The following is a 20,092-nucleotide window of genomic DNA, read 5'->3' as shown; positions in this document are numbered from 1 at the left end:
ATTGACTCGTGAATCCTCCCCAAGATAGTATATTTCGCGTTTTGTTGAGCCATTTTCAAAAAGAATGATTTTATCTTGAAGGACATACTATTTAATCAGCTTAATTTATCAATGAGGACACATACCAATTATAGAAGTACCTTATTCTCAGCGTTCTCTCTCTTACGCTCACTTGAGATTGGGCACCGTCATTTCGTCCTGTTGATGAATGTTCTAAAGAGGAAAAGAAAAGGGAGGGTTTTGGGGAAGGGAAAAGACAAAAGGAAATAGCACAAAACTTGATGATTGGCGAAAGAGAGAACGCCAAGGCGAGGAATACCGTGAGCTGCATTTGTACTACAACACCTCGCTGGATGGACAAAATGGTAATACTCGCTCTATCACATCTCCTTTTATACGTTGCAGTTAAGTCTAAACTATGTCATATTTTCTCTTTGACTCTTTGTAAATTGTTTCTGTTTCCTAATTAAGGACACGTCACTCCTTTCCAGAGCAGCCAATTTTTCTAATGTAGACTACCTCATAATCCATGGATCAGGAGACGGTAAGCCGGAAGTTATCGAATATTTAGGCCATTTCCAAGTTCATGTCTGCCTCCTCTTCAAAGCGAGTCAAAGTGCGAAGTTTTTGTGATGGTAATAAGTTCTACTTTTCATACGAATGAAAACTAATTTTCATAAGAAAAACTTCGCACCTAGACTCGCTTTGAAGAAGAGGCAGACATGAACTCGGCCATGGCCTATTGTATAGGGTTTAATTAAGGTCACTCTAGAGCCGCTGAAAATGATCGACCAATACAAAATTCGGAAGAAAACAGAATTCCAAAATAAAATGTCACCCCAAGCATGCGCATTGCATCCGGAAGATCTTCAATCTCGTCCCCAGAGTCCGCTTTCCCTTTGGTCAGCTCCAAGAACACGGACTCTGGCCACTTCCAACTTATGCGCATACGCAGTGAAGGTCCATTTTTGTAACCGTTGACAACCACTGCTGTTTCAAATTTTTGAGTATACGTAGACGAGCCGGAAGTCCGTGATTTGCGGACTTCCTGCCTTGGAAGTGGCCAGAGTCCGTGTTCTTATTGCTGACAAAAAGAAAAGGGGACTCTGGGGACGAGATTTGAAGATATTCATAAGAAGATTAGCCCAGAACAGTTCTGTATCAGAAAAAGTCACCGACAATCAAACTTACGTATTGGCAAACTATAGAAGAAAAACGTCGAAAAAATGGTGTGTAATGAAATTTTGTCTCGTCGGAAACGATATCATTTATGACATGAATCGTGGAGCAAGGCTGATGAAGTGGTGAGATCACTCGCCTCCCACCAATGCGGCCTGGGTTCGATTCCCAGACTCGACATCATATGTGGGTTGAGTTTGTTGGTTTTCTTCTGTTGCGAGAGGTTTTTCACCAGACACTCCAGTTTTCTCCTCTCCTCAAAAACCAGTGTTTGATTTGCTTTACTCTGTTTCTTTCGCATGATAAGAGGAAATTCTGTAATTTAGAAAGCCGAAATAAGTCATGAAGTTGAGCTTAGAGTGAGTTTCAATCGAATGTCGTAAAACCAAAACCAAAACCAAAACCAAAGTAATTACTTTGGCCAATCAAAAGGGACGGAGACAATCCAGTAAACCAATCAAAACTCAAAGTAATTACACATAGCTGACACAAAGCGCGGGAAAATGTGCACGCGCGAGCCACGATTGGTTTTGGTTTCACTTCTGATTGGTTGAAAAAGTGGTGCGAGAACTTTGAACCAATCACTGAGTGAAGTAATCATAAACCAAAGCAATTCGCTAATTACTTTCGACACTCAATTGAAAACCGCTCTAAGAGCTCCTTCTGTTAATGGATGTTCGGGTTCATTCACTTTGGTAAGGAAAAAAAACCTGGTTATTTATTTGTCTCGCATTATTTACCGTTTAGATAATGTTCATTATCAGAATACAGCGCAGATGGTCAAAGCACTCACTGAAGCTGAAATCAAGTTTAGAGTACAGGTGGGTATGAATTCATTTTTAGGAGTGTCTTTGTTGATCGCCCTCTTGGATCATCACTTTCGAACAGCAGCAGAACGTGAAGTGACTCCACTTATAGTGCATCTTCGTGCTTGAGTGAGGAAGATAAGTTGCACAGGCGCACTCTCAACCTTTTGAAGACGCCATCTAGTCAACTTCAACAGTACAACTGTAGTGGCTTGGATTCTGCGTTGGGATCAATCTCGACCCCAGAGCTCTTCTCTTGACTGAGGGAGAGAAGAGCTCTGGCGAACCCCGAAACAAAGTATCCTCTCATTGGTTTTCGTGAAGAACAAACAAAAGCGTCTCTAATTGGTGCATTCATGTTAGCACGAGGAGTGAGCAGGCGCCGTAAAGGTTCAAATAGCCAATTTTTGGCTATAACAACCCTACGGCGCATGTTCTCCGACATAGAGTTTCCCAGAGCCTTGGGACGATCCGAGGCTCTGGTGAGGAGAATGCGTTGGGATATGGTCAGCGCTATAACCACCTTTCCCTTTAGGGTGAAATTACATGAAGTAAACACATTTCTAACTCAGAAATTAGACAACAGAGAAAATTAAAACAATTTCGAAATTTGTGTTTAGACTTATGATAACTGAGATCCCCGGTTGGCACCAAAACGAAGGAATGTCTAATCTCTCAACTTTGTACCTGATATCCAAGATATTTTCCTTTTGGGCTGCCATTCTCTCAACACTGAGTTGGGAATATGTACTTAAGTTGAGGCAATAAACTGTCGTGAGGGATTTTCGTAGATGAATGTAATATTAACCTTACATTAACCTTACGATGCATTAAATTAAACATATGAAAATGTTACCTTTTCTACTTCATGTGGCAGTGTTTGCCCTTGCATTTGTGAGGCCCTGTTTTGGGGAAGAAGGGATCATGGCTAATTTGAATTGGGAAACCGGGAACAAAATACATAACAACTTAGGGAACAAGGGAACATAAACCATTCTAGGGATCAAAAAGCTGAGAGTTTGGAAGTTTGGAAGTAATTTCGGAGCAAGGAAACACAAGCAAATTTTTAAAGGGAACGAGGACCCCCGCCCTTCCCTGTGAGGGCCTCATTTGCATTGCGATACTTCGTAAATGTTTTTCCGTGCGGTATTTGCAGAGCCGCGGAGAACGCTAGGTTTTGGTAAGGATCACGGAAGTCTGATTGGAGAGGAAGAGGTTTGGGAGAAAACAACACCGTAGGGAAAAAGTCCCCCCCCCCCCCCCCCCAGTCGACCCCTCTCCGCGGCCCCTGCTTCGTGTTAACTTGTGTGCTTCAAGCCAAAAGACACTTGGCTATTCTTTTAGCAGAGACATACGCAGCGCGTAAGAGCTGCACGGCTCAACTAGTAACACGGCCTCAAATAGACAAGAAAAGAACAAAGCTATTTTTTTCTCAGTCATTTCTATAAACGGACATATCCCTTTAAAATTGAAGAAAAGACTTTGTAGGGAAGTACTCTTACATTTGTATTTTTCTCTCTTCCAAAGTACTATACGGACAAAGCACATGGTATCACTGGGAAACACACAAGACGCCATCTTTTCCGCCTGATGACCAATTTCCTAGCCGGGAGCCTGGGGCTCACTCATTCCTAGTCTCCGATAATTGTTATGACGTTTTTCTAGGTCTCCTACAAGGAACGATGACCATGCTTAATAGATCCATGTCAAAATATTGTCAACGTGTTGGGAACCGTATTAACAACATCTCGGAGAACTCAAAAACTGTGTCCCGTTTATCCATAGACCAAATTGGCTAACTCAATGTTGTTTCCAATTCAGATCTCCCGGGGTTTAGACTGTGTGTACTGCGTTTGAATTATCATGTAACATTCACATTTAAATGATGTGGAAATATCCGGCACAAAACGTTTTCCTCCCAAAGTGTTCGAATTAGGTGCAACATTGAGTTAACCGATTTGGTCTAATGATTGGAGTGAGACTTGCTAGATTTACTCTGTCTAACGCCAGACGATTTTACTCCATGACTGGGAAATGCCTATCAAATTAAACCGCACAGTTCATTGAAGTAATAAACATACATCTGCTTTAATTTCCTATAATACAGTTTGATTAACAATCTCCCCAAAAGCTCAGCTAAAAGAGATCGAGACTTCAATAAACCGATCACAATTATTATCATAACTACCAATTATTCACCGAAGTGGAGGTGAATGGTGGTGGAATAGCCGCCACTTTCACGGACACTGAGGTGAACAATTGTTTTAGTATATACCACACAACTTAAATAATCAGCCGAGTTTATCGATAAGATTTGCACCTCGGTAACCGAAGCGAAACCGGAAGCCATTTTTTCCCCTCCGTTTGCTCAGAGGTGAATAGTACTTGAGATTAACCTCCTACTTGTGTGGTATATGCTAATCGTTATTGTTATAAATTTTTTCACGTAATATATGCCGCTTTGTATATATATTTTAAAGACAATTCTAGTCGCATTTAGTGGTCTTGATGCTGGGTTAAAAACTGAAAATCGACGATATAGTCATCACTTTTCAGTGAACTGGGACGAGACCCAAGCCAGTCCCCACTTCAAGTTTGTCAACACGAACTTCAACGCCTTTGTCCACTGCTCCTCTGAGTTGAACTGAATTCTAAGAGAAAAGGAAAGAATCCTATTTCAAATTGCATCGCAAAGATTAGATAACAAAAAAAAAAAGCGACTGGGAGCCTTCTCCTTTTGTAAAGTTATCAGTAGTTTTACGACCCTTGCCATAATAAGAGCACGTAAGAGCCATAAGAGCACTCGATAATGTAATATCTGTCTTAAGGAATAATGCGATTGTCTTGCTAACCAAACAAGAAATAAAAGCTACAGAACTAAAAGCAATAGAAGCTGCAACAATACCCTCATCCCACTATTGTCTGCTCCCGCTTTGTAATTTTGAATCAAAACGCATGATAAGTATCTTTGACCTACTTTATAGAGAATGCTCCTCCGTTTCCACTTGAGTCATGAATTTTCCCCTTTTCCATCCTTAACATAAAAAAGAAATGATTTAAAATCTATGAAACAACCAGTGAGCGACCATAACGGAAAATTCGTTCCCAGGCTCAACATTTTTTTGTCTGCAGAGAAATCTAAGAACGTGACAACCTCGCTCCCAGGGTCCAGACCATGGGAACGAGGTTAAGAACTTACATGGTGAAAATCGCACCCTCGTCATCGGAAAGAGACAATGCAAGGGGTTCCAGCATTCGGAATTTTAATCGCACCATGGACACATGGCTCGTTCAGACCATTACGACGCAACGCCGTGCATACTAAAGTACCTTGGAGTACCGTAGATGGAACTGTAAATTTAGATACAACGCGTGTATGACGTTGCCATTTATTACAATTTAAAAGAAAGTTGAGAAATATAAAGTAAATGAAAAATGTACATTTACGTGTAACCAGCAGCGCGCTCAGGAACGTCGCTCACGAATGTTGGAGAAAAGCAATATTATTTGAATGAGCTCCAGAAAGAAAAGTTTGAGCCATAGAATTTTGTCTTACTGTGACGTCATAGTGGAAAAGCTAATTGAAGCTTGCCGTTTTCTCCCATGATCTAAGAGTTCATTCTCCTAAGTAGTGCCATAGATTTCTTTGTTGCCTAGTCACGAGAATTTGGTGTTATATCAAAATAATATCCCTTAACTGGTGATAGTCTTCATTCTCAATACGTGTTTACCGGACAGTTTTTGAAACTTGTGAGGAGAGTCAACATGCAGATTACTTTTGAGAGTCAAATGGTTAGAGCGGTTTTCAATGGAGTGTGTAAAACAAACACCAAAGTAATTACTTTGACCAATCACAGCAGGTGCAAAGAGCGCTATGAACCAATCCAAATTTGTTGCAATTCCATATAACTTGCTCAAAGCGCGGGAAAAATCGCGCGTGCAAGTTGCGATTGGTTTTGGTTTTTTTTTTCTCATTGGTTGATAATCTGGCGCGAGATTTTAAACCAATCACTAAGTGTCACAATTGCAATCGCGTAATTACTTTCGACAGTCTTTTGTCGACTGAGATAACGACAGGCTGCTGAAAAAAGCAAGAAAATTATTTTATTCTAAAATTTCACTCTCTTTGAGTAGTTGCGCGATGTTTCTTTCTTTGTTTCTTTTGGCCAAAAGCAAATTTCAGCCTGATTTCAGCCGTTTGCCGCAAATGCGACGTAAAACCTCTGTATTCCCTGAGTGTTGTTCTTTCAAGTCAGTCACGTCAATTCTGTTCTTTACGCACTAGTGAAAGAAATTGAGTTCATAGGCATAGAAGACTAACCAAAGTAGCCGAAACCTTCATGTTTCAGGTGTTTGGTTACGAATACCATCGAAAGCGCGAAGTAAAGACAAGGGCGAAGTAAATAGCACGCAAACTATTGCAAAATAGCACCCGAGGAACTCAAGAAAGGGACATAAAACTGAGCCATCTACTTTTCTGTTAAACTTTTGCTGTTTTGGCTATCCGAATACGAATGTTTTGAACACCTAAAACTCTTCAAATACTTAAAACGAATACGTCTCACAACTATTCATCTATTCTATTAAAACACAAAAGCCATAACTTGGGTTTTTAAAGTCTCTTTATTTGAGAATTAGAACGGTACAGTCCTTCGAGAAAAAAAGCGCCGGATAACATCGCTCACTATAACTCATTCAGCGTTTTAAGGCTCATGTTAAAAGAACTTTACAAGTTGTAAATGTTCAACGTGTCTTTGGAACGTAAACGAAAAAAAAAATCAGTTCAAGTTTCTTCCAATCCTTTATCAAAGCGTGAATCTAAGGTCTTCACTTTCTTGCCTTCTTGGCTGCCTTCTTGCTAACTTTGCGCCTACTCTTTCTGGGTTTCTTGGCAGAGCGCCTCTTGGCTGCAGCTCTTCTAACTCTGGCTTTGCTTTTTGGCTTCTTCACGACTTTCTTTGCCTTTTTTGCCTTGGTGATTTTCTTCACGGACTTCTTGCCGGGGCTCTTTGACCGGGATCGAGATCGTGATCGGGATTTGGAGCGGGATTTGGAGCGGGATTTGGAGCGGGATTTGGAGCGAGACTTTGAGCGAGATCGGGAACGAGATCGTGCTTTGGAACCAGATCTTGAGCGAGATCGCGATTTTGTGCGAGATCTTGTCCGCTTGGCAATCGCCGGGGCAGGCGAGGGTGCCCGACGAAGTTTAAATGATCCGCCACGTTTGATGAGTGCTTTTGATTTGACGCCGCGTGCCAAGGCAACCTTTAGCTGCAGAGGTGTCACTGCTTTGGTTGCAGCCTGTGATTTCAGATAAGCTAAGACGGCTTTAGCGCTTGAACCCTTGCGGTCTTTTAAGGCAGCAATGGCACTTAACACCGCTTGATTTGAAAGTGCAGGCTTCTTTGCGGACCTCCTGCGCGCTGCCTTCTTCTTCTTGGCTACTACTTTCTTAGCTGCAACTTTGGCCATCTTGAAACTGTTCTGACAACTTTTTTGCGGAGCGACAAAAAACACGTCTGAACAGCACGGCGACTTGTGGCAAATGATGAGATTGGCAAGGTAGACGTCATAGACATAATTCCCACTTAGTTAATTAACGTATGTTTGTAATGAGGTAATTGCCGTAACTGCCTGATTAATTAATGACGTAAATGGTACGTCACGAATGCTTATTATCAATTTTTGACTGCCTCAAAGCACGTTTTTTTCTCCAGGCAAATACTTAATGACGTACACGTGACGTCGAGAAAGACAATTACCAATTTGTAACGCAATACATTACTTGGAGGTTGCGTGACACGTGTGAATTTGCCAAAAGATTTAAAAATAAAATTCTCAATTTTCACTTATATCATTGAACTATCAAACGTACTTCAGCCGGATAAGACAAAAACATCGCTACCACGCACAAAAAAGAGCACATTCTCGTTTTTTCTTTGACACTCACCTGTACGGAAGGCAAAATCTTTTATCAACCTTTTCGACTGCTTCTTTAAACTGGACCGAAAAAAGGAAAAGAAATTTCCGTCTATCATGTCAAACATTTTTTGAGAAATTAAAACTTCAAATACAATAAACGGCAAAGATAAAAAAGGAGACACAGCGGTCTTACTTCATGTAATTATTTGGAATGACGAGTGTTCTACCAACTAAACTGTGTATCCTCCTGCATCTCTCTAAATAAGAGTTTATTAACAAGACCTTTCTCTATTTCGAGGTGTTCGGGATTGCAACAATTCACCGATACTCGCACCTGCTTCTAATTTTGCAACGAGTCTTATTCTTGTATTTTCTCAAGCTTGAGGTCATCAGACTATAAGAAACGCAAAATTCCCTCATGGAACTTTTGCGCGCGATATCGTCATTACCCTAAGACTTCTTTAAACTAGTGATGAAACTTCTTGCTGTACTTCTTGCTGTAAAATATCTAAGGACAGGAATAAGTGATCCTTGCACGTATCTGGGCAATTTAAGCAATTGTCTTTTGTAAACACCTGAAAAAGTCAGCTGGTTTCAACGGAATTCGAAACCATGACCTCTGCGACGGCGGTGCAATGCTCTATACCAACTGAGCTATGAAGCTACTAAGTTGGGAGCAGATTAATTTGTTGGGCTCATGCATATAACATAGATGACATTCAATTTTAGAACTACCTGTTGTAGGCAGTCTAAAAAACCAACCATGGCTTGATCAAACCTGCGATAAAAAAAAAAATGTATAAGAAAACCTCTTTGACAAAGACTTGACCGCCAAAAACGTAAGCTCTTACGCTCTTCTAATTTTTCTATTGTAACATGCAAGGGAAATTCGGTTTTTTACAATAGGTTTAACATCTGCGATCTCACAGAATCAAACGGACTATTTACTCAATAGACTACTTTGCAACGAATACAACTCCGTTTTAAAACATACAAAGATCTGCTAATATTTTGGCTTGTTCAAAGCGCGCGCTATTTTCTATTAGCCAATCGCATTGTAGTTTGCTGAGTGGCAATGCGCGAGCTCAAAAACTGGGCGAGAAAATACAGCACGTGCAACTTACTCCCACAAATCGCAAATCTATCGAACACAGCTCGCTTTGAGAGCAAAAGTTCGATGAATGGTGCTGTTATGATTAGAGCACAGTTCACCGAACTTTTCAAAGTTCAACAAGAGCAACTAACCGCGAAGGTGCAACTTTACAAACGGAAACAAAAGCATAAGCGAAGAAGGTATTCCTCAAAAGTTGACACTCTACTAGACGGTCCCGCAAAATTTGAAAGTAAATCAACGATAAAGATGTACGTAAAGAATAACAAGAAAAAAATTGAAGGTCACAAAATTCCAAGTTTCTTAATTAAACTGGACAGGGCAAAGGTTCCTGAAGCTCCCGCGACATACGACATTAAGTCTGAGTAAATTACTCGAGCTAGGTTTCTTAGTTAGGGTAAAAAAAAGCAATTTTAAAGCACTTTTGTCCCTCTTACTAAACCAATGATGCGAAATTTGAACATCGACATTTTTATTCTTAAGCCTGTAGCAAAGTGCGGTTCCATACTTCTGTTTCTAGGAGTCAGAGTCAATGGTAAGTTTTTCAAAACTATATATGACCCCATATTTTTAATCCGATTTGTTTTAATGTTTGGGAATTTTTTTTTTGCCATACATGATAACCAATTAACCAATTAACGCATTGTTTATGGTAAGTTTTTCAAAACTATATATGACCCCATATTTTTAATCCGATTTGTTTTAATGTTTGGGAAATTTCTTTTTTGCCATACATGATAACCAATTAACCAATTAACGCATTGTTTCAGTTAACGCGATTAAAAAATATATCATGGGGGAGGGGGGAGGGGGAGGAGGGAGGGGGGAGAGGTGGGAGGGGGAGGGGGAGGGGGGGGAGGGGAGGGGAGGGTGGAGTTGATTGGCGTGTGCCTTGCCACATAAAGCCAACGTTTCTTGCTGAAGATGTATCGAAAGTCAAAGAGGAGACAGTCTATTTTAAAGGCGGAGGTCATCTAAAACCTTCCACGAAGTCGCTAATTGAAAGTGAAGCCTAAATGTTATTTTTTATAGCCAACCACCACAATTAAAATTAACAAAATTGATTTCCCCAATCAAAGCAGATTCGTCAAGATTACAAAGCCAAGAAGAAGTGGTAGGCCATTTGGGGGATACTGTACATTAAATTCAATTAAAAAAACTGAGGCGGATCAAATCGGTTCTTGAGCAGGGATGCAGGCTCAGTGTTGAGAGCACTCGCCTAGCACTATGTCACGTGTTTGATTCCCAGGTCCTACTCGGCGTCACATTTGCCGGCCTGTTGGTTCTCTTGTTGGTTTTCCGAAGGGTACTCCTGTTTTCCCCTCTCCACAAAAACAAACCAAAAATTTGATATGAGTTGATTTTAAAGTTCATCATTATCATCATCATTAAACTGAATTACTTGTAACACCCTGATCATATCATAGATCTCATATATCATATATCTTTATTTACCCTCGGATTTTGGAGCAGCTTGATATAACTATTATGTTTGAGCATTTACCCTCCCTTGGCGAATAGCCAACCGAGCTCTCAAAACCATCACGTTTTCTGGTGTACTTACTTTGTATCCCAAAAAAACCTAAATCCACCAGTGCCGTACCTGAAACAATAAATGAAATCAGACGAGTAATTGACTCCTAAGTATGACACTTAATAGATTTCACTCTGTCTAATGCAAGGCGATTTTACTTGTCAATGTGGGACAGTTCAAAGAAAATCGGTTAACAACATCTCTACACCCACTCATAAACTAAGTCGGATGTCCCCTTAAAAGAACAAGTCAGAATACAATAAGATATATTCTTAAGCAAGAATTGGCAGGGAATTCAACAGTTTAGTCTATTCCTTCTCCAATATATTGCAATGTTAAATACCACTTATTAACCAAGAATGAGGTCATTACAGGGAAATATCAGACCGAGGCCTTGATGTAATACATCAAGAGCGAGGTCTGAGATTTCCCCGACATGACCGAACGGACGAGGTCAATAAGTTATTTATTATATGGCCTTTTTAGCGCTCAGTTTTGGTCTGTTCTTCGTCCTTTGGAGGATAAAACTCGCTCTCGCTGAGGCTCTCTTCGTCGCTCATACTAAAGTAGTACACATGTATCTGCATGCTAGTTTTTCTTTCACTTATTGAAAATATTGTCCATATTTTTTGTTGTTTTTGCCCACGCGCTCATAGCTTTTACTCTCAACTCAAGAGCTGTCGAGCCGAGAAAAATTTTCATAATGCCCGGTAATTACAAGAAAATCTTGCCCCCTCAGCAGCCAATCAGAGCACGCATACTATTGTAGCCATATAATAAAATTAGATAAAGACCTGGCCAGTTGGTTTCATACCATGTACAAGATTGCCTTTCATCGGGACTGAAATATATATGTCTATTTCATTCATTCCAGTCCATACCTCTTACTAACAGAGTTCGAGGTCCGTACTGTAAGTTACGGACAGAGTTTTTTCCTGTTAATTTATGGCCCAAGCGCGAAGCGCGCAGGCCATAAATCAACGGGAAAAAATGAGGATCAGTAACTTACAGTACGGACCGAGAAAACGAGGTTAGTAAGATATTTATTATATCTCTGAGGTTAACCAGTGCGCGGGCAAGGAAACTAGTCAAAGTGAAGCGGAAGGTTCAACTGCCACAAAGAATGCCGTGCCAAAATCCCAAAAACTAAATCTTCTTGGCTGTCAAGTTTGAAATAGTTCCTTGCAAGATTCAAACAGTTTTCAGTACAAGTTTATGCAACAGAAATGACATGAAAAACTCGCTAGATGATGTTTTGTCGAAATTTTAAATTTAGCGGGCCGTACTGTAGAATACGGCCCGCTACTACAGTACGGTCCGCTAGTTTAGCCAATTACAGTGCACATACTATCTGAGAGATGAGCCCAACAAATTGACCTGCTCCCAACTGAGTGACTTCATAGCTCTGTTGGTAGAGCATTGTACCAGCATTGCACCAGCATTGCACCAGCATTGTAGAGGTCATGGGTTCAAATCCCGTTGTAGCTGCCTGAATTTTTCAGGTCTCTACAAGAGGCAACAATTTGCTTAGCTTCAAGTGAGAGCATCAGCCAACAAGTAAAAAATTATTTTTTTGATTAGATGCAAAATGGATCTGGCTAATTTATTGAGCAGTTATAATGGAGTTTGACCAGTGATTTAGTCGATCAATCTCATGAGTTCTGCAGTGAAAGGCTCATTCAGCTGTAACTGTTGACCTGTTACTTACAGTGGAAGATCCTTAGATTTGTCACTGAGCGATTCCAGATAAGAGTGATTGCCATAAGGAACCAATCGATACCTATTAGAGATATCGATTGTAAGATTAATGAAGTTATTGAGAGGAAATACACAATAAATCCACTCTTAAAAGATGCCAGAGCAATTTTCTGATATCTTGAGTTTTCCCTTGTTGTAGTCCTCCTGAGCTCAGTTTCTTCATATCCTGTAATCTTTACTTGTGTTGTGTTATTTTCTTCAACATCAAGGCCTACTAATCGTCTTCTTTTTTGCTCAGAAGTACACCAACAAGGCAGGGCTCTAAATTAACGAAAAAATCCAGTCGCATTTTGCGACAAGATACGGAAATTTAGTCGCAATTTCACAAATTTTAGTCGCAAAATCGCCGCGCTGCATTGTGTTGTCAGCGGTTTAGCAAAAAATATGAGCCCGCAATACTTGTGTGTAAAGAAACCGCTGAAAATGGCGAATAATCGAAGAAATGGAGCTGTGCACGTAACATTGCAACTAAATTACTCTACAATTACGCTATCTTCAGAGAAAAGTCACAGCGAGAAACAAAATAACTTTGTCATTTCTTTATTTATTTTAGCAAAAGTGGCAGCAAAGTGGCAACTGCTAACCCTTTTGTTTCGAAACAGCGAAGGTGACAACAAGTAGCAAATTTGCGACCTCTCCAGATATTTTAGTCGCAAAGGGAAAAATTTAGTCGCAAATGCGACTGTATTGGTCGCAATTTCGGGCCCTGCAAGGGAAAACTCAAGTCATCAGAAAATTGCTTTTTTAGCATCTTTTAGTGGCTTGAAAACCTGGAAGGGGGGGGGGGGGGACTCCCATATGGAACAGATGGGATGCTCGTCGGAAAGTTTGAAATTACAAAGCAAATTTTTGACACATAAAAACAAGTTAAGAAGAAAATTTGACTTCTGTTTCTCTTTGCGTAATTGTGTGTTTCTTCGTGGAACCCTAAACAAGACCTTGGTGGCTTAAAATATTGGCGCTTTGCCCGGAACACCCTAAGAGAGACCAAAATCCAAAATTTACAACCCTAGGCGAGACGACGAGCATCCCCGTCTGTTTCATATGGGAGTCCCCCCTCCCGGGCTTGAACCATGATATACAGTACCACAAAGGAAAGACCACAACACAGGGAACTCAATGCCATGCTCTTTGTTGCACATGTTTTGGTTCGTTTATATTTATCCCATAGGGTTATGAACACTGTTTGGCTGTGTATGGCTGGGCATGTGACTGGTCCAAAAGTTTGAAAAATGGGAAAGGTTCAAATCTTAAATGTCATGCAGGATTGTAGGTCACCCTAAACTTAAAGGCAACCCAGGGCTAGTAATAAGAATGAACATTTCAAACAACTTGGACCAGCCAAAGGTTCGCAAACTTTTACCAAACAATTTATGACACAAACCTTTCAAAGGTCAGATTCATCTTCCGAGCAAGAGAATGAAGCAACAGGACTGTTTGACCCCAGGCTGCATTTATTTCACTCCACTCAACCTAAAACAACAAGAATGAAAAGACTATCACAAACCCTCCAAGAAGCCTTTTGAGTATCTTACAGTCTGAGGAAACTAGAGAATTTACCATAAAAACAAGGAAAAAAATAAAACCCAAAGCAACTTGATATAAAAAGACTATCATATAAAAAATTATAATGAATTTATTTACTATATTATCCTTTAATTATGGTGGTCCATATTCTACAGTATGGCCCACTGTAGGTAAAGTCTACTTAGGAGCCTAGTGGCATATTTGGCTGGAGCTTATAAAATCCTGGTCTCTGTAGCATGAAGCAACTAGGAGTATTTCTACTCCACCTGGATGGGATGCCAGTCCATCGCAGGGTTACCTCCAGCATTAAATTTGCCGGGAGCCATTTATACACCTGGGTGGAGAGAGGCGCCGTGAGAGTAAAGCGTCTTGCCCAAGAACACAGCACAATGTCCCCGCCCATTAGGCCCAAACCTGGACCACTCGATCCAGTGTCAAGCGTACTAACCATGAGGCCACCGTGCCTCCCACTGAACTGTGTACAGAGCCTGCCAAATGTGAAATTTTCATGCAGCATTTTTTAGTTTTTAGTTTTTTATGTTTACAGGTGTATGTGACTTATACTTGTGAAACTGTTTGAATCTTGCAAGCAACTATTTCCATTAAAGGCCAATAAGATTTATTTGTTTTTCAGATTTTTACACACATCAATCATTAATTTGTTACAGTTGATCAATGTTCCACTTGACTTCAACTAGTTTCCTTTCCTGCACATTATTACCTCAGAGATAATTTTAATCTAAAATAATTATCTTAAACCTCATTTTCTCAGTCCGTACTGTTACAGTTTCAAGATCAATGTTCCACTTGACTTCAACTAGTTTCCTTTCCTGTGGCTTCTTACCTCAGAGATAATATTTTAATCTAAACTACATGTAGTTATATTAAACCTCATTTTCTCAGTCTGTACTGTAAGTTACAGATCTTTGCTTTCATCCATTGATTTGTGGTTCATGCACTTCGCACTTAAATCAATGGGAAAAAAATTCAGGTCTGTTATATAACAGTACGTACAGTACAGAACTCATGCAGTCCCTTAACCAAAGCCACAAGGCTTGCAAATAAACTTTATTCATCCTGTTTTGAAACTTATTGCTTACAATCTACAAGAAATTTGGTTGAATAAATTATTGTTTGACTTACAGGTACACTTGGCAGACGGCCAAGCCTAAAGTTGTTTATGGTTCCAAAATGGCCTTTGTGCCTAAAGGAAAATTCAACATAATATAAATAACTATTTTATTGTACTACAGTGAGTATAAATTTTATTATTCTTTGATACATCGGTAGAAGTGACGACATGAATAGCCGACATAATCCGCATCACGCAGATGCGCATCGTTGGTTCATCACAAGAGGTTTCTGTTGCTTTTACCTTGATTTCAACCTTCCGTGGTGAACCAACAATGCACCATGCCAGCTGTTTATCAGTTTAAGTGCAGGTGTGAACTGTGTGATGCATGATTATGTTACTATTAATGTCAGATTTTGCACCATGTATATTCTTGTTATTTTAAATTAAAAAATTCATAGTTAGGTAACATTAAATATTAATTCAACCAATAAAAAGTTAAATTAATTATCATGAATGAATAATGCAAACACAAGCCACAATAATTATAATCGTATGTGTATACAATTATCTAGCAGATGGTCCTTCTCCTCTAATAGCAAAAGAAGATTATAAATTCAATACAATAAAGCGTGTATTTTAACAAAGGCATTCCTTGTTCTGTGAATTTGTCTATTCTTTGATATTGCAACAACTTAAAAGTGCCAAGAGCTGGGGTCTCTCTGTTTGTCATTAATTTGCTGAATTGTAGCTCTCTTTTTTTATTCTATCATTATCAATAATTACCGGCATAAAAAAATATAAAAGCCTGGAGTCAATACATCATGGAAAAACTGTCTTTGTCTCAGCTGTGGATGGATAACTGAGTGTATTGAGACATGAAGAAGCCATCACAGAAAACGTCAATGCTAGACATTAATTAATTGGCAATCATATATGGAGCAATCTTTAGTTTACACATTAAAAGGAAACAATACCCCTTCTGCAGAAGTGTTTGACTTTACTTAATGGTAAGATCTAAGTTGTTGCAACTGGACTACCAGAGAGCTGATTAATATTAATTCCAAAAAGCTCTTTTAAAGTTAGCATGAAATTGAGCATGATACCAAGAAACTTGTATACTAAATAATTTCAGTAATTTAAAAAATTACACTTGTTAGTGGCCGGAAAATACTCACCATATGTGAAAAGTGCTGTTGAACACATTTGTCTTTTTTAGCTTGTCCAGCTGGGCTTGGGCATATCTGATTTGATTGTCGACACTAAACCAAAAAATAACGCAAAAGTTACTGAGCACCCTAGATAAAAATCTTTTTGTCGACTGGCTCAGTTCAGTGATTGTGATTCTCTAAAGTACTTCATAACGGTTTGGTTTTACGACAAACCTCTGTTGTTCATCTTGATACTCTAGAAGCTGTTTCTGATATTCACTGTAGTCTTTCCAGTATTTCTTCTCGTCTATTGCCAACTGCCTGGATCGCTCCTTTTCTACTTCCATTTTCTCAGCTACTTTTTCTCTTTCCTTTTCAACCTCCGCCAGTTTTCTTATCAACTCTTCTTCTTCTACTCTAAGTTCAGTGAGTTCTTTTGACAGAGCTTCAGTATCTAGTGATGGCTTATCATTTAGTTTGTTGAGGAAAACTTTATAATCTTTGAGTTCATCGTCTGTGATCTTGAGCTGCTGATCTAACTGATCGAGCAAAGTGTCTGTGCATTCTTCACATAGTGGATGATCTATACTTGACTGTCCAGACATGATATCAAAGAGATGACTGGTAACCTTGAAGGATCAAAGTATGTCATGTACCGTAAGTCAATACCTAAAGTTGCAGTTCAATGGATGGGTGTCCTAGAGGCACGAAATAATTATTATGATTAGGTTTTGATACCACCTGGTAAGACTATTCGCCCTTGTCACACGGCGGCCATATTGTCCCGGGAGACCAAAAAAGCTTTGTTTTACCACGCCAAGCCCTGTCCCCCATGGTTTCCACTGCAAGGCTTGGCGTGGTAAAACAAAGCTTTTTTGGTCTCCTGGGACAATATGGCCGCCGTGTGACAAGGGCGAATGACACACCAATCAATAGAAAGTTGCAGCTCAAGACAATAATTGATATAATTATAGTTATTTTAAAAACTAAAATTGTTATAACAAGATTACGGGGGACAGGTCATTTAATTTCGATGCTCCTATACTTTGGAACCTTCCTCCATCTGATCTGAGGTCTATTTCCAGTCTGAACAGTTTTTAAAGTACACTTAATTTTTTTTTTATTTCATAAGGGCCCCCTTTAAATAATTAGGGATTTCTGAATTATAAATTTGTAATCTTACATGTATTTCATATCTTATCCTAGCAATGTATGTAAGGAATTTAGGATGTTTAAATTTTAAGTCTAAGTCTAAAGTCTTTATTCATGTATGTAAGGTGCAGTTGAATACTTACACAGAAACTGCATGGTATAATTTTATTATTATTATTATTATTATTATTATTATTATTATTATTATTATCATCAACACCTATTGCTATAATTTAATAATAATAATAATAATAATAATAATAATAATAATAGTTTATTAATGAAGAATATTATTATTATAAGAAATAATGCATACCATGCATACCTTAAGTCTATGGCTAAGGTTTTCTGTATTGATGGGTTGAGCATCTCCAATAACAGTGAAGCCACCCTCTAGGGAATTTACTCTGTAAAAACAAGTGCAGTAGTCAAAAATTAAAGTTTAATTTCTTTCAATATGTAAAATTGTAGTGTTAGTCAGGAGATGGTGAATGTTTTACTCCAGTATTAAGAGATCATTGATTTACATTTCTATGTTAATAATTAATACAATAATTACATTGTATTATGATGATAATAATTATAATTTTGGAATAATTTTTAGAGAGGGATACTTGGAAAAAATCCAGAGCCTGGTTCTAAAAGGATTTGAACCTACACGTACAACTTTCTGATTACCATGAGATTTGATGCCCTACCATTAAGCTATTATTAAACTCACAGGAACTTAGAATATAGAATGTAGAATATAGCTAAGCCATTAAACTAAGGTCTAGTTGACAAGTTTGAGAAAGAGTTTGATCACAATCACACAGCATATTACAGGACTATATTAAGAAAGCAATTTAATTTCAATATACACATAACACCCACTAGAGTTATATGTCAGTGTAACTTCTACGTACCTTGCAGGTGGGATAATTCTCCTCACAACAGTGTCATCTTCTTCTGCATTAATCTGTATAGGAGCCTATAAGTTTGTTTAAATTCAAGGCAAGTCAGAATCTATGCAAAAATGAAAAATCCAGTTCACAACAGTATTAATTTTGCTAGACCATAATATGTGTGTGCATGAAGCTGCATGAAGGAAGCTCTTCACGACTCTTTAAACATTGAAGAAGCGCTACAACTGACGCCAAGATTTAAGATCATGATTTTCAGAATACAATGAAGTTTCCTGTATTTGAACCATAGAATAGAATGAAGTGGAAGGTGGAAAGATCATTGCGGTTCAGTAATCGAGCTAAACTTCAGCCGTTGCGAAGGAAGCCTGAAAAAACCCAGGCTTGAACAGGGTCCGAAACCATGACCTGACGTGCGATTGTGCTGCACTTGCTCTACTGACTGAGATATCAAGCCTTTTGGGAGTTGGTCAATTGCGAGTTCAAGTTTATTCTCAGTCCTAGTTGCACAAAATGATTTTTATGTACAATGTATTAAGTGTTATATATTTGAACTGCAGATAAAGAAAAAAACAAATCGAAAGTGGTTCAGCATTTTCTGTACTCTTATCGACAACTAAATTCGTCATCACAGCGGTCAAAATGTTGTGGACTCACAAGGCGCAGCAACCACATTGAAATATGTCAATCAATTTCATACATCCTGATTGGTGGACAATTTGTAAAAAACTTTTAGGTGGCCACGGTAAGGCGCTTCACACTGTAACACTCGTAACTCTGATGATCTAAAATCTTAGCATGATTCTTCCCACAGTTGAAATATACATGTATGTAACTTCATAAATGTTTATTTTGTTAGTAGAGACATCTGCAAGTGTAACTGTCTGCTTTAAAGTGTGACATTACCCAACTCCTGTCAAACTGTGGACCAGGGGGGTGAAAGGGATAACAACAGCAACATGTACATCCACTCAAAAACTATGTTCTCTTCAACCCTGTCTGTCCTGAGAGTGCTTTATAATGTGAGTGTTTATGTGGAGCTTACAAAAACTTTCCTTGCACTAATAATTGACCCATTGACTCCCAGGGGTGAGATTTTACTTTTAGATTTTACTCTGTCTAATGCCAGACAATTTAATCGTTAATGGGGGGTCAGGCATGGGGTGGGGATTTTGTCATTTTTCTTAAAAAAAAATCAAATTCCCCACCCCTGGCAGCAAGCGAAGGTGGTCAAATGTCCTTTGTATGATCAAAATCACTACCCTGGGGACATAATTTACGATCAAAATCCCTACCCTGGGGACAGGCCTCACGATCCCGTGGTTAGCCCGACCCCTCCTCCCCCCCTTAATTTTATTACGTCACCTGAAGTGAAGTTGTATCAAGCTGCCCACTGGCATCGCTTCCATTGCCAGCGTCAGATCCAAATTGTGGGAAAGGCTCTAAAGGAATAATACACTATTATCATTAAAACAGGGAAAACGACAGGTCAATGAGAGCAGGGAAAACGACGAGAGATCGAAAAAGACCTCGATATTCCACAGCAGTACAAATCGGATTCTTTACCAAAGTGACGGCACGTTTAAAACTTACCTGTTAACTCTGCAAGCGTTTCTCCATCAAGAGACAACAAAGATATGTCCAACTTTAATGGCTGATAACACCTTTGGCACACATAGCTTACGTAAGTTGTACCGCGAACATCTTTCGCGGCAGCCATGTTTGCCGTTTGAAAATACTATTATAGTAAATTGTGAGTCATGTATAATCAGAACCAATCTATGCCAACTTTTTTCATGAGGAAATCGTTTGCAGACATACAGAAATACGAATGGAAATAAATGGTACTGTTAAATGTTGTAATTTTGTACTGTTACGCGGCCATGTTTGAGCTTTGGAACCTCGCCTTTCCTTACACCGATGTGGAGTGAAAAAGAATTTTCTATTCTTTTATATAATTTGCACTGTACTGTCCGTG

General features: G+C 39.1%; 3 protein-coding genes across 3 annotated transcripts in view; 1 reads left to right on the top strand and 2 right to left on the bottom strand.

The window, feature by feature from the left end:
* Nucleotides 1-3,893, top strand: part of LOC137985178 (dipeptidyl peptidase 4-like) — a 39,159-nt gene extending 35,266 nt beyond the window's left edge. The window contains exons 25-27 of the mRNA XM_068832699.1: nucleotides 472-544; nucleotides 1,927-2,000; nucleotides 3,513-3,893. Coding sequence (XP_068688800.1) covers nucleotides 472-544; nucleotides 1,927-2,000; nucleotides 3,513-3,620 — 255 coding nt within the window. The 3' untranslated portion in view covers nucleotides 3,621-3,893. The remainder of the gene's footprint in view (nucleotides 1-471; nucleotides 545-1,926; nucleotides 2,001-3,512) is intronic.
* Nucleotides 3,894-4,048: 155 nt separating this feature from the next.
* Nucleotides 4,049-20,013, bottom strand: LOC137985180 (beclin-1-like). Its single transcript, XM_068832702.1, has 14 exons — nucleotides 19,708-20,013; nucleotides 19,480-19,556; nucleotides 18,118-18,182; nucleotides 17,538-17,619; nucleotides 16,295-16,689; nucleotides 16,088-16,171; nucleotides 14,981-15,041; nucleotides 13,695-13,783; nucleotides 12,261-12,332; nucleotides 10,583-10,621; nucleotides 8,643-8,685; nucleotides 7,936-7,985; nucleotides 4,963-5,019; nucleotides 4,049-4,636 (listed from the first exon to the last, which is right to left on the bottom strand). Exons 1-14 carry the CDS (start codon nucleotides 19,832-19,834, stop codon nucleotides 4,531-4,533), a joined length of 1,347 nt encoding a protein of 448 aa, XP_068688803.1. The 5' UTR covers nucleotides 19,835-20,013; the 3' UTR covers nucleotides 4,049-4,530.
* On the bottom strand, nucleotides 5,069-7,929 carry LOC137985181 (histone H1, gonadal-like). Its single transcript, XM_068832703.1, has one exon. It carries the CDS (start codon nucleotides 7,455-7,457, stop codon nucleotides 6,813-6,815), a length of 645 nt encoding a protein of 214 aa, XP_068688804.1. The 5' UTR covers nucleotides 7,458-7,929; the 3' UTR covers nucleotides 5,069-6,812.
* Nucleotides 20,014-20,092: the final 79 nt, after the last annotated feature.

Source organism: Montipora foliosa, chromosome 14 (genome assembly GCF_036669935.1).
Source record: "Montipora foliosa isolate CH-2021 chromosome 14, ASM3666993v2, whole genome shotgun sequence".
NCBI lineage: Eukaryota > Metazoa > Cnidaria > Anthozoa > Scleractinia > Acroporidae > Montipora > Montipora foliosa.
This window is presented reverse-complemented; position numbering and strand designations above follow the sequence as displayed.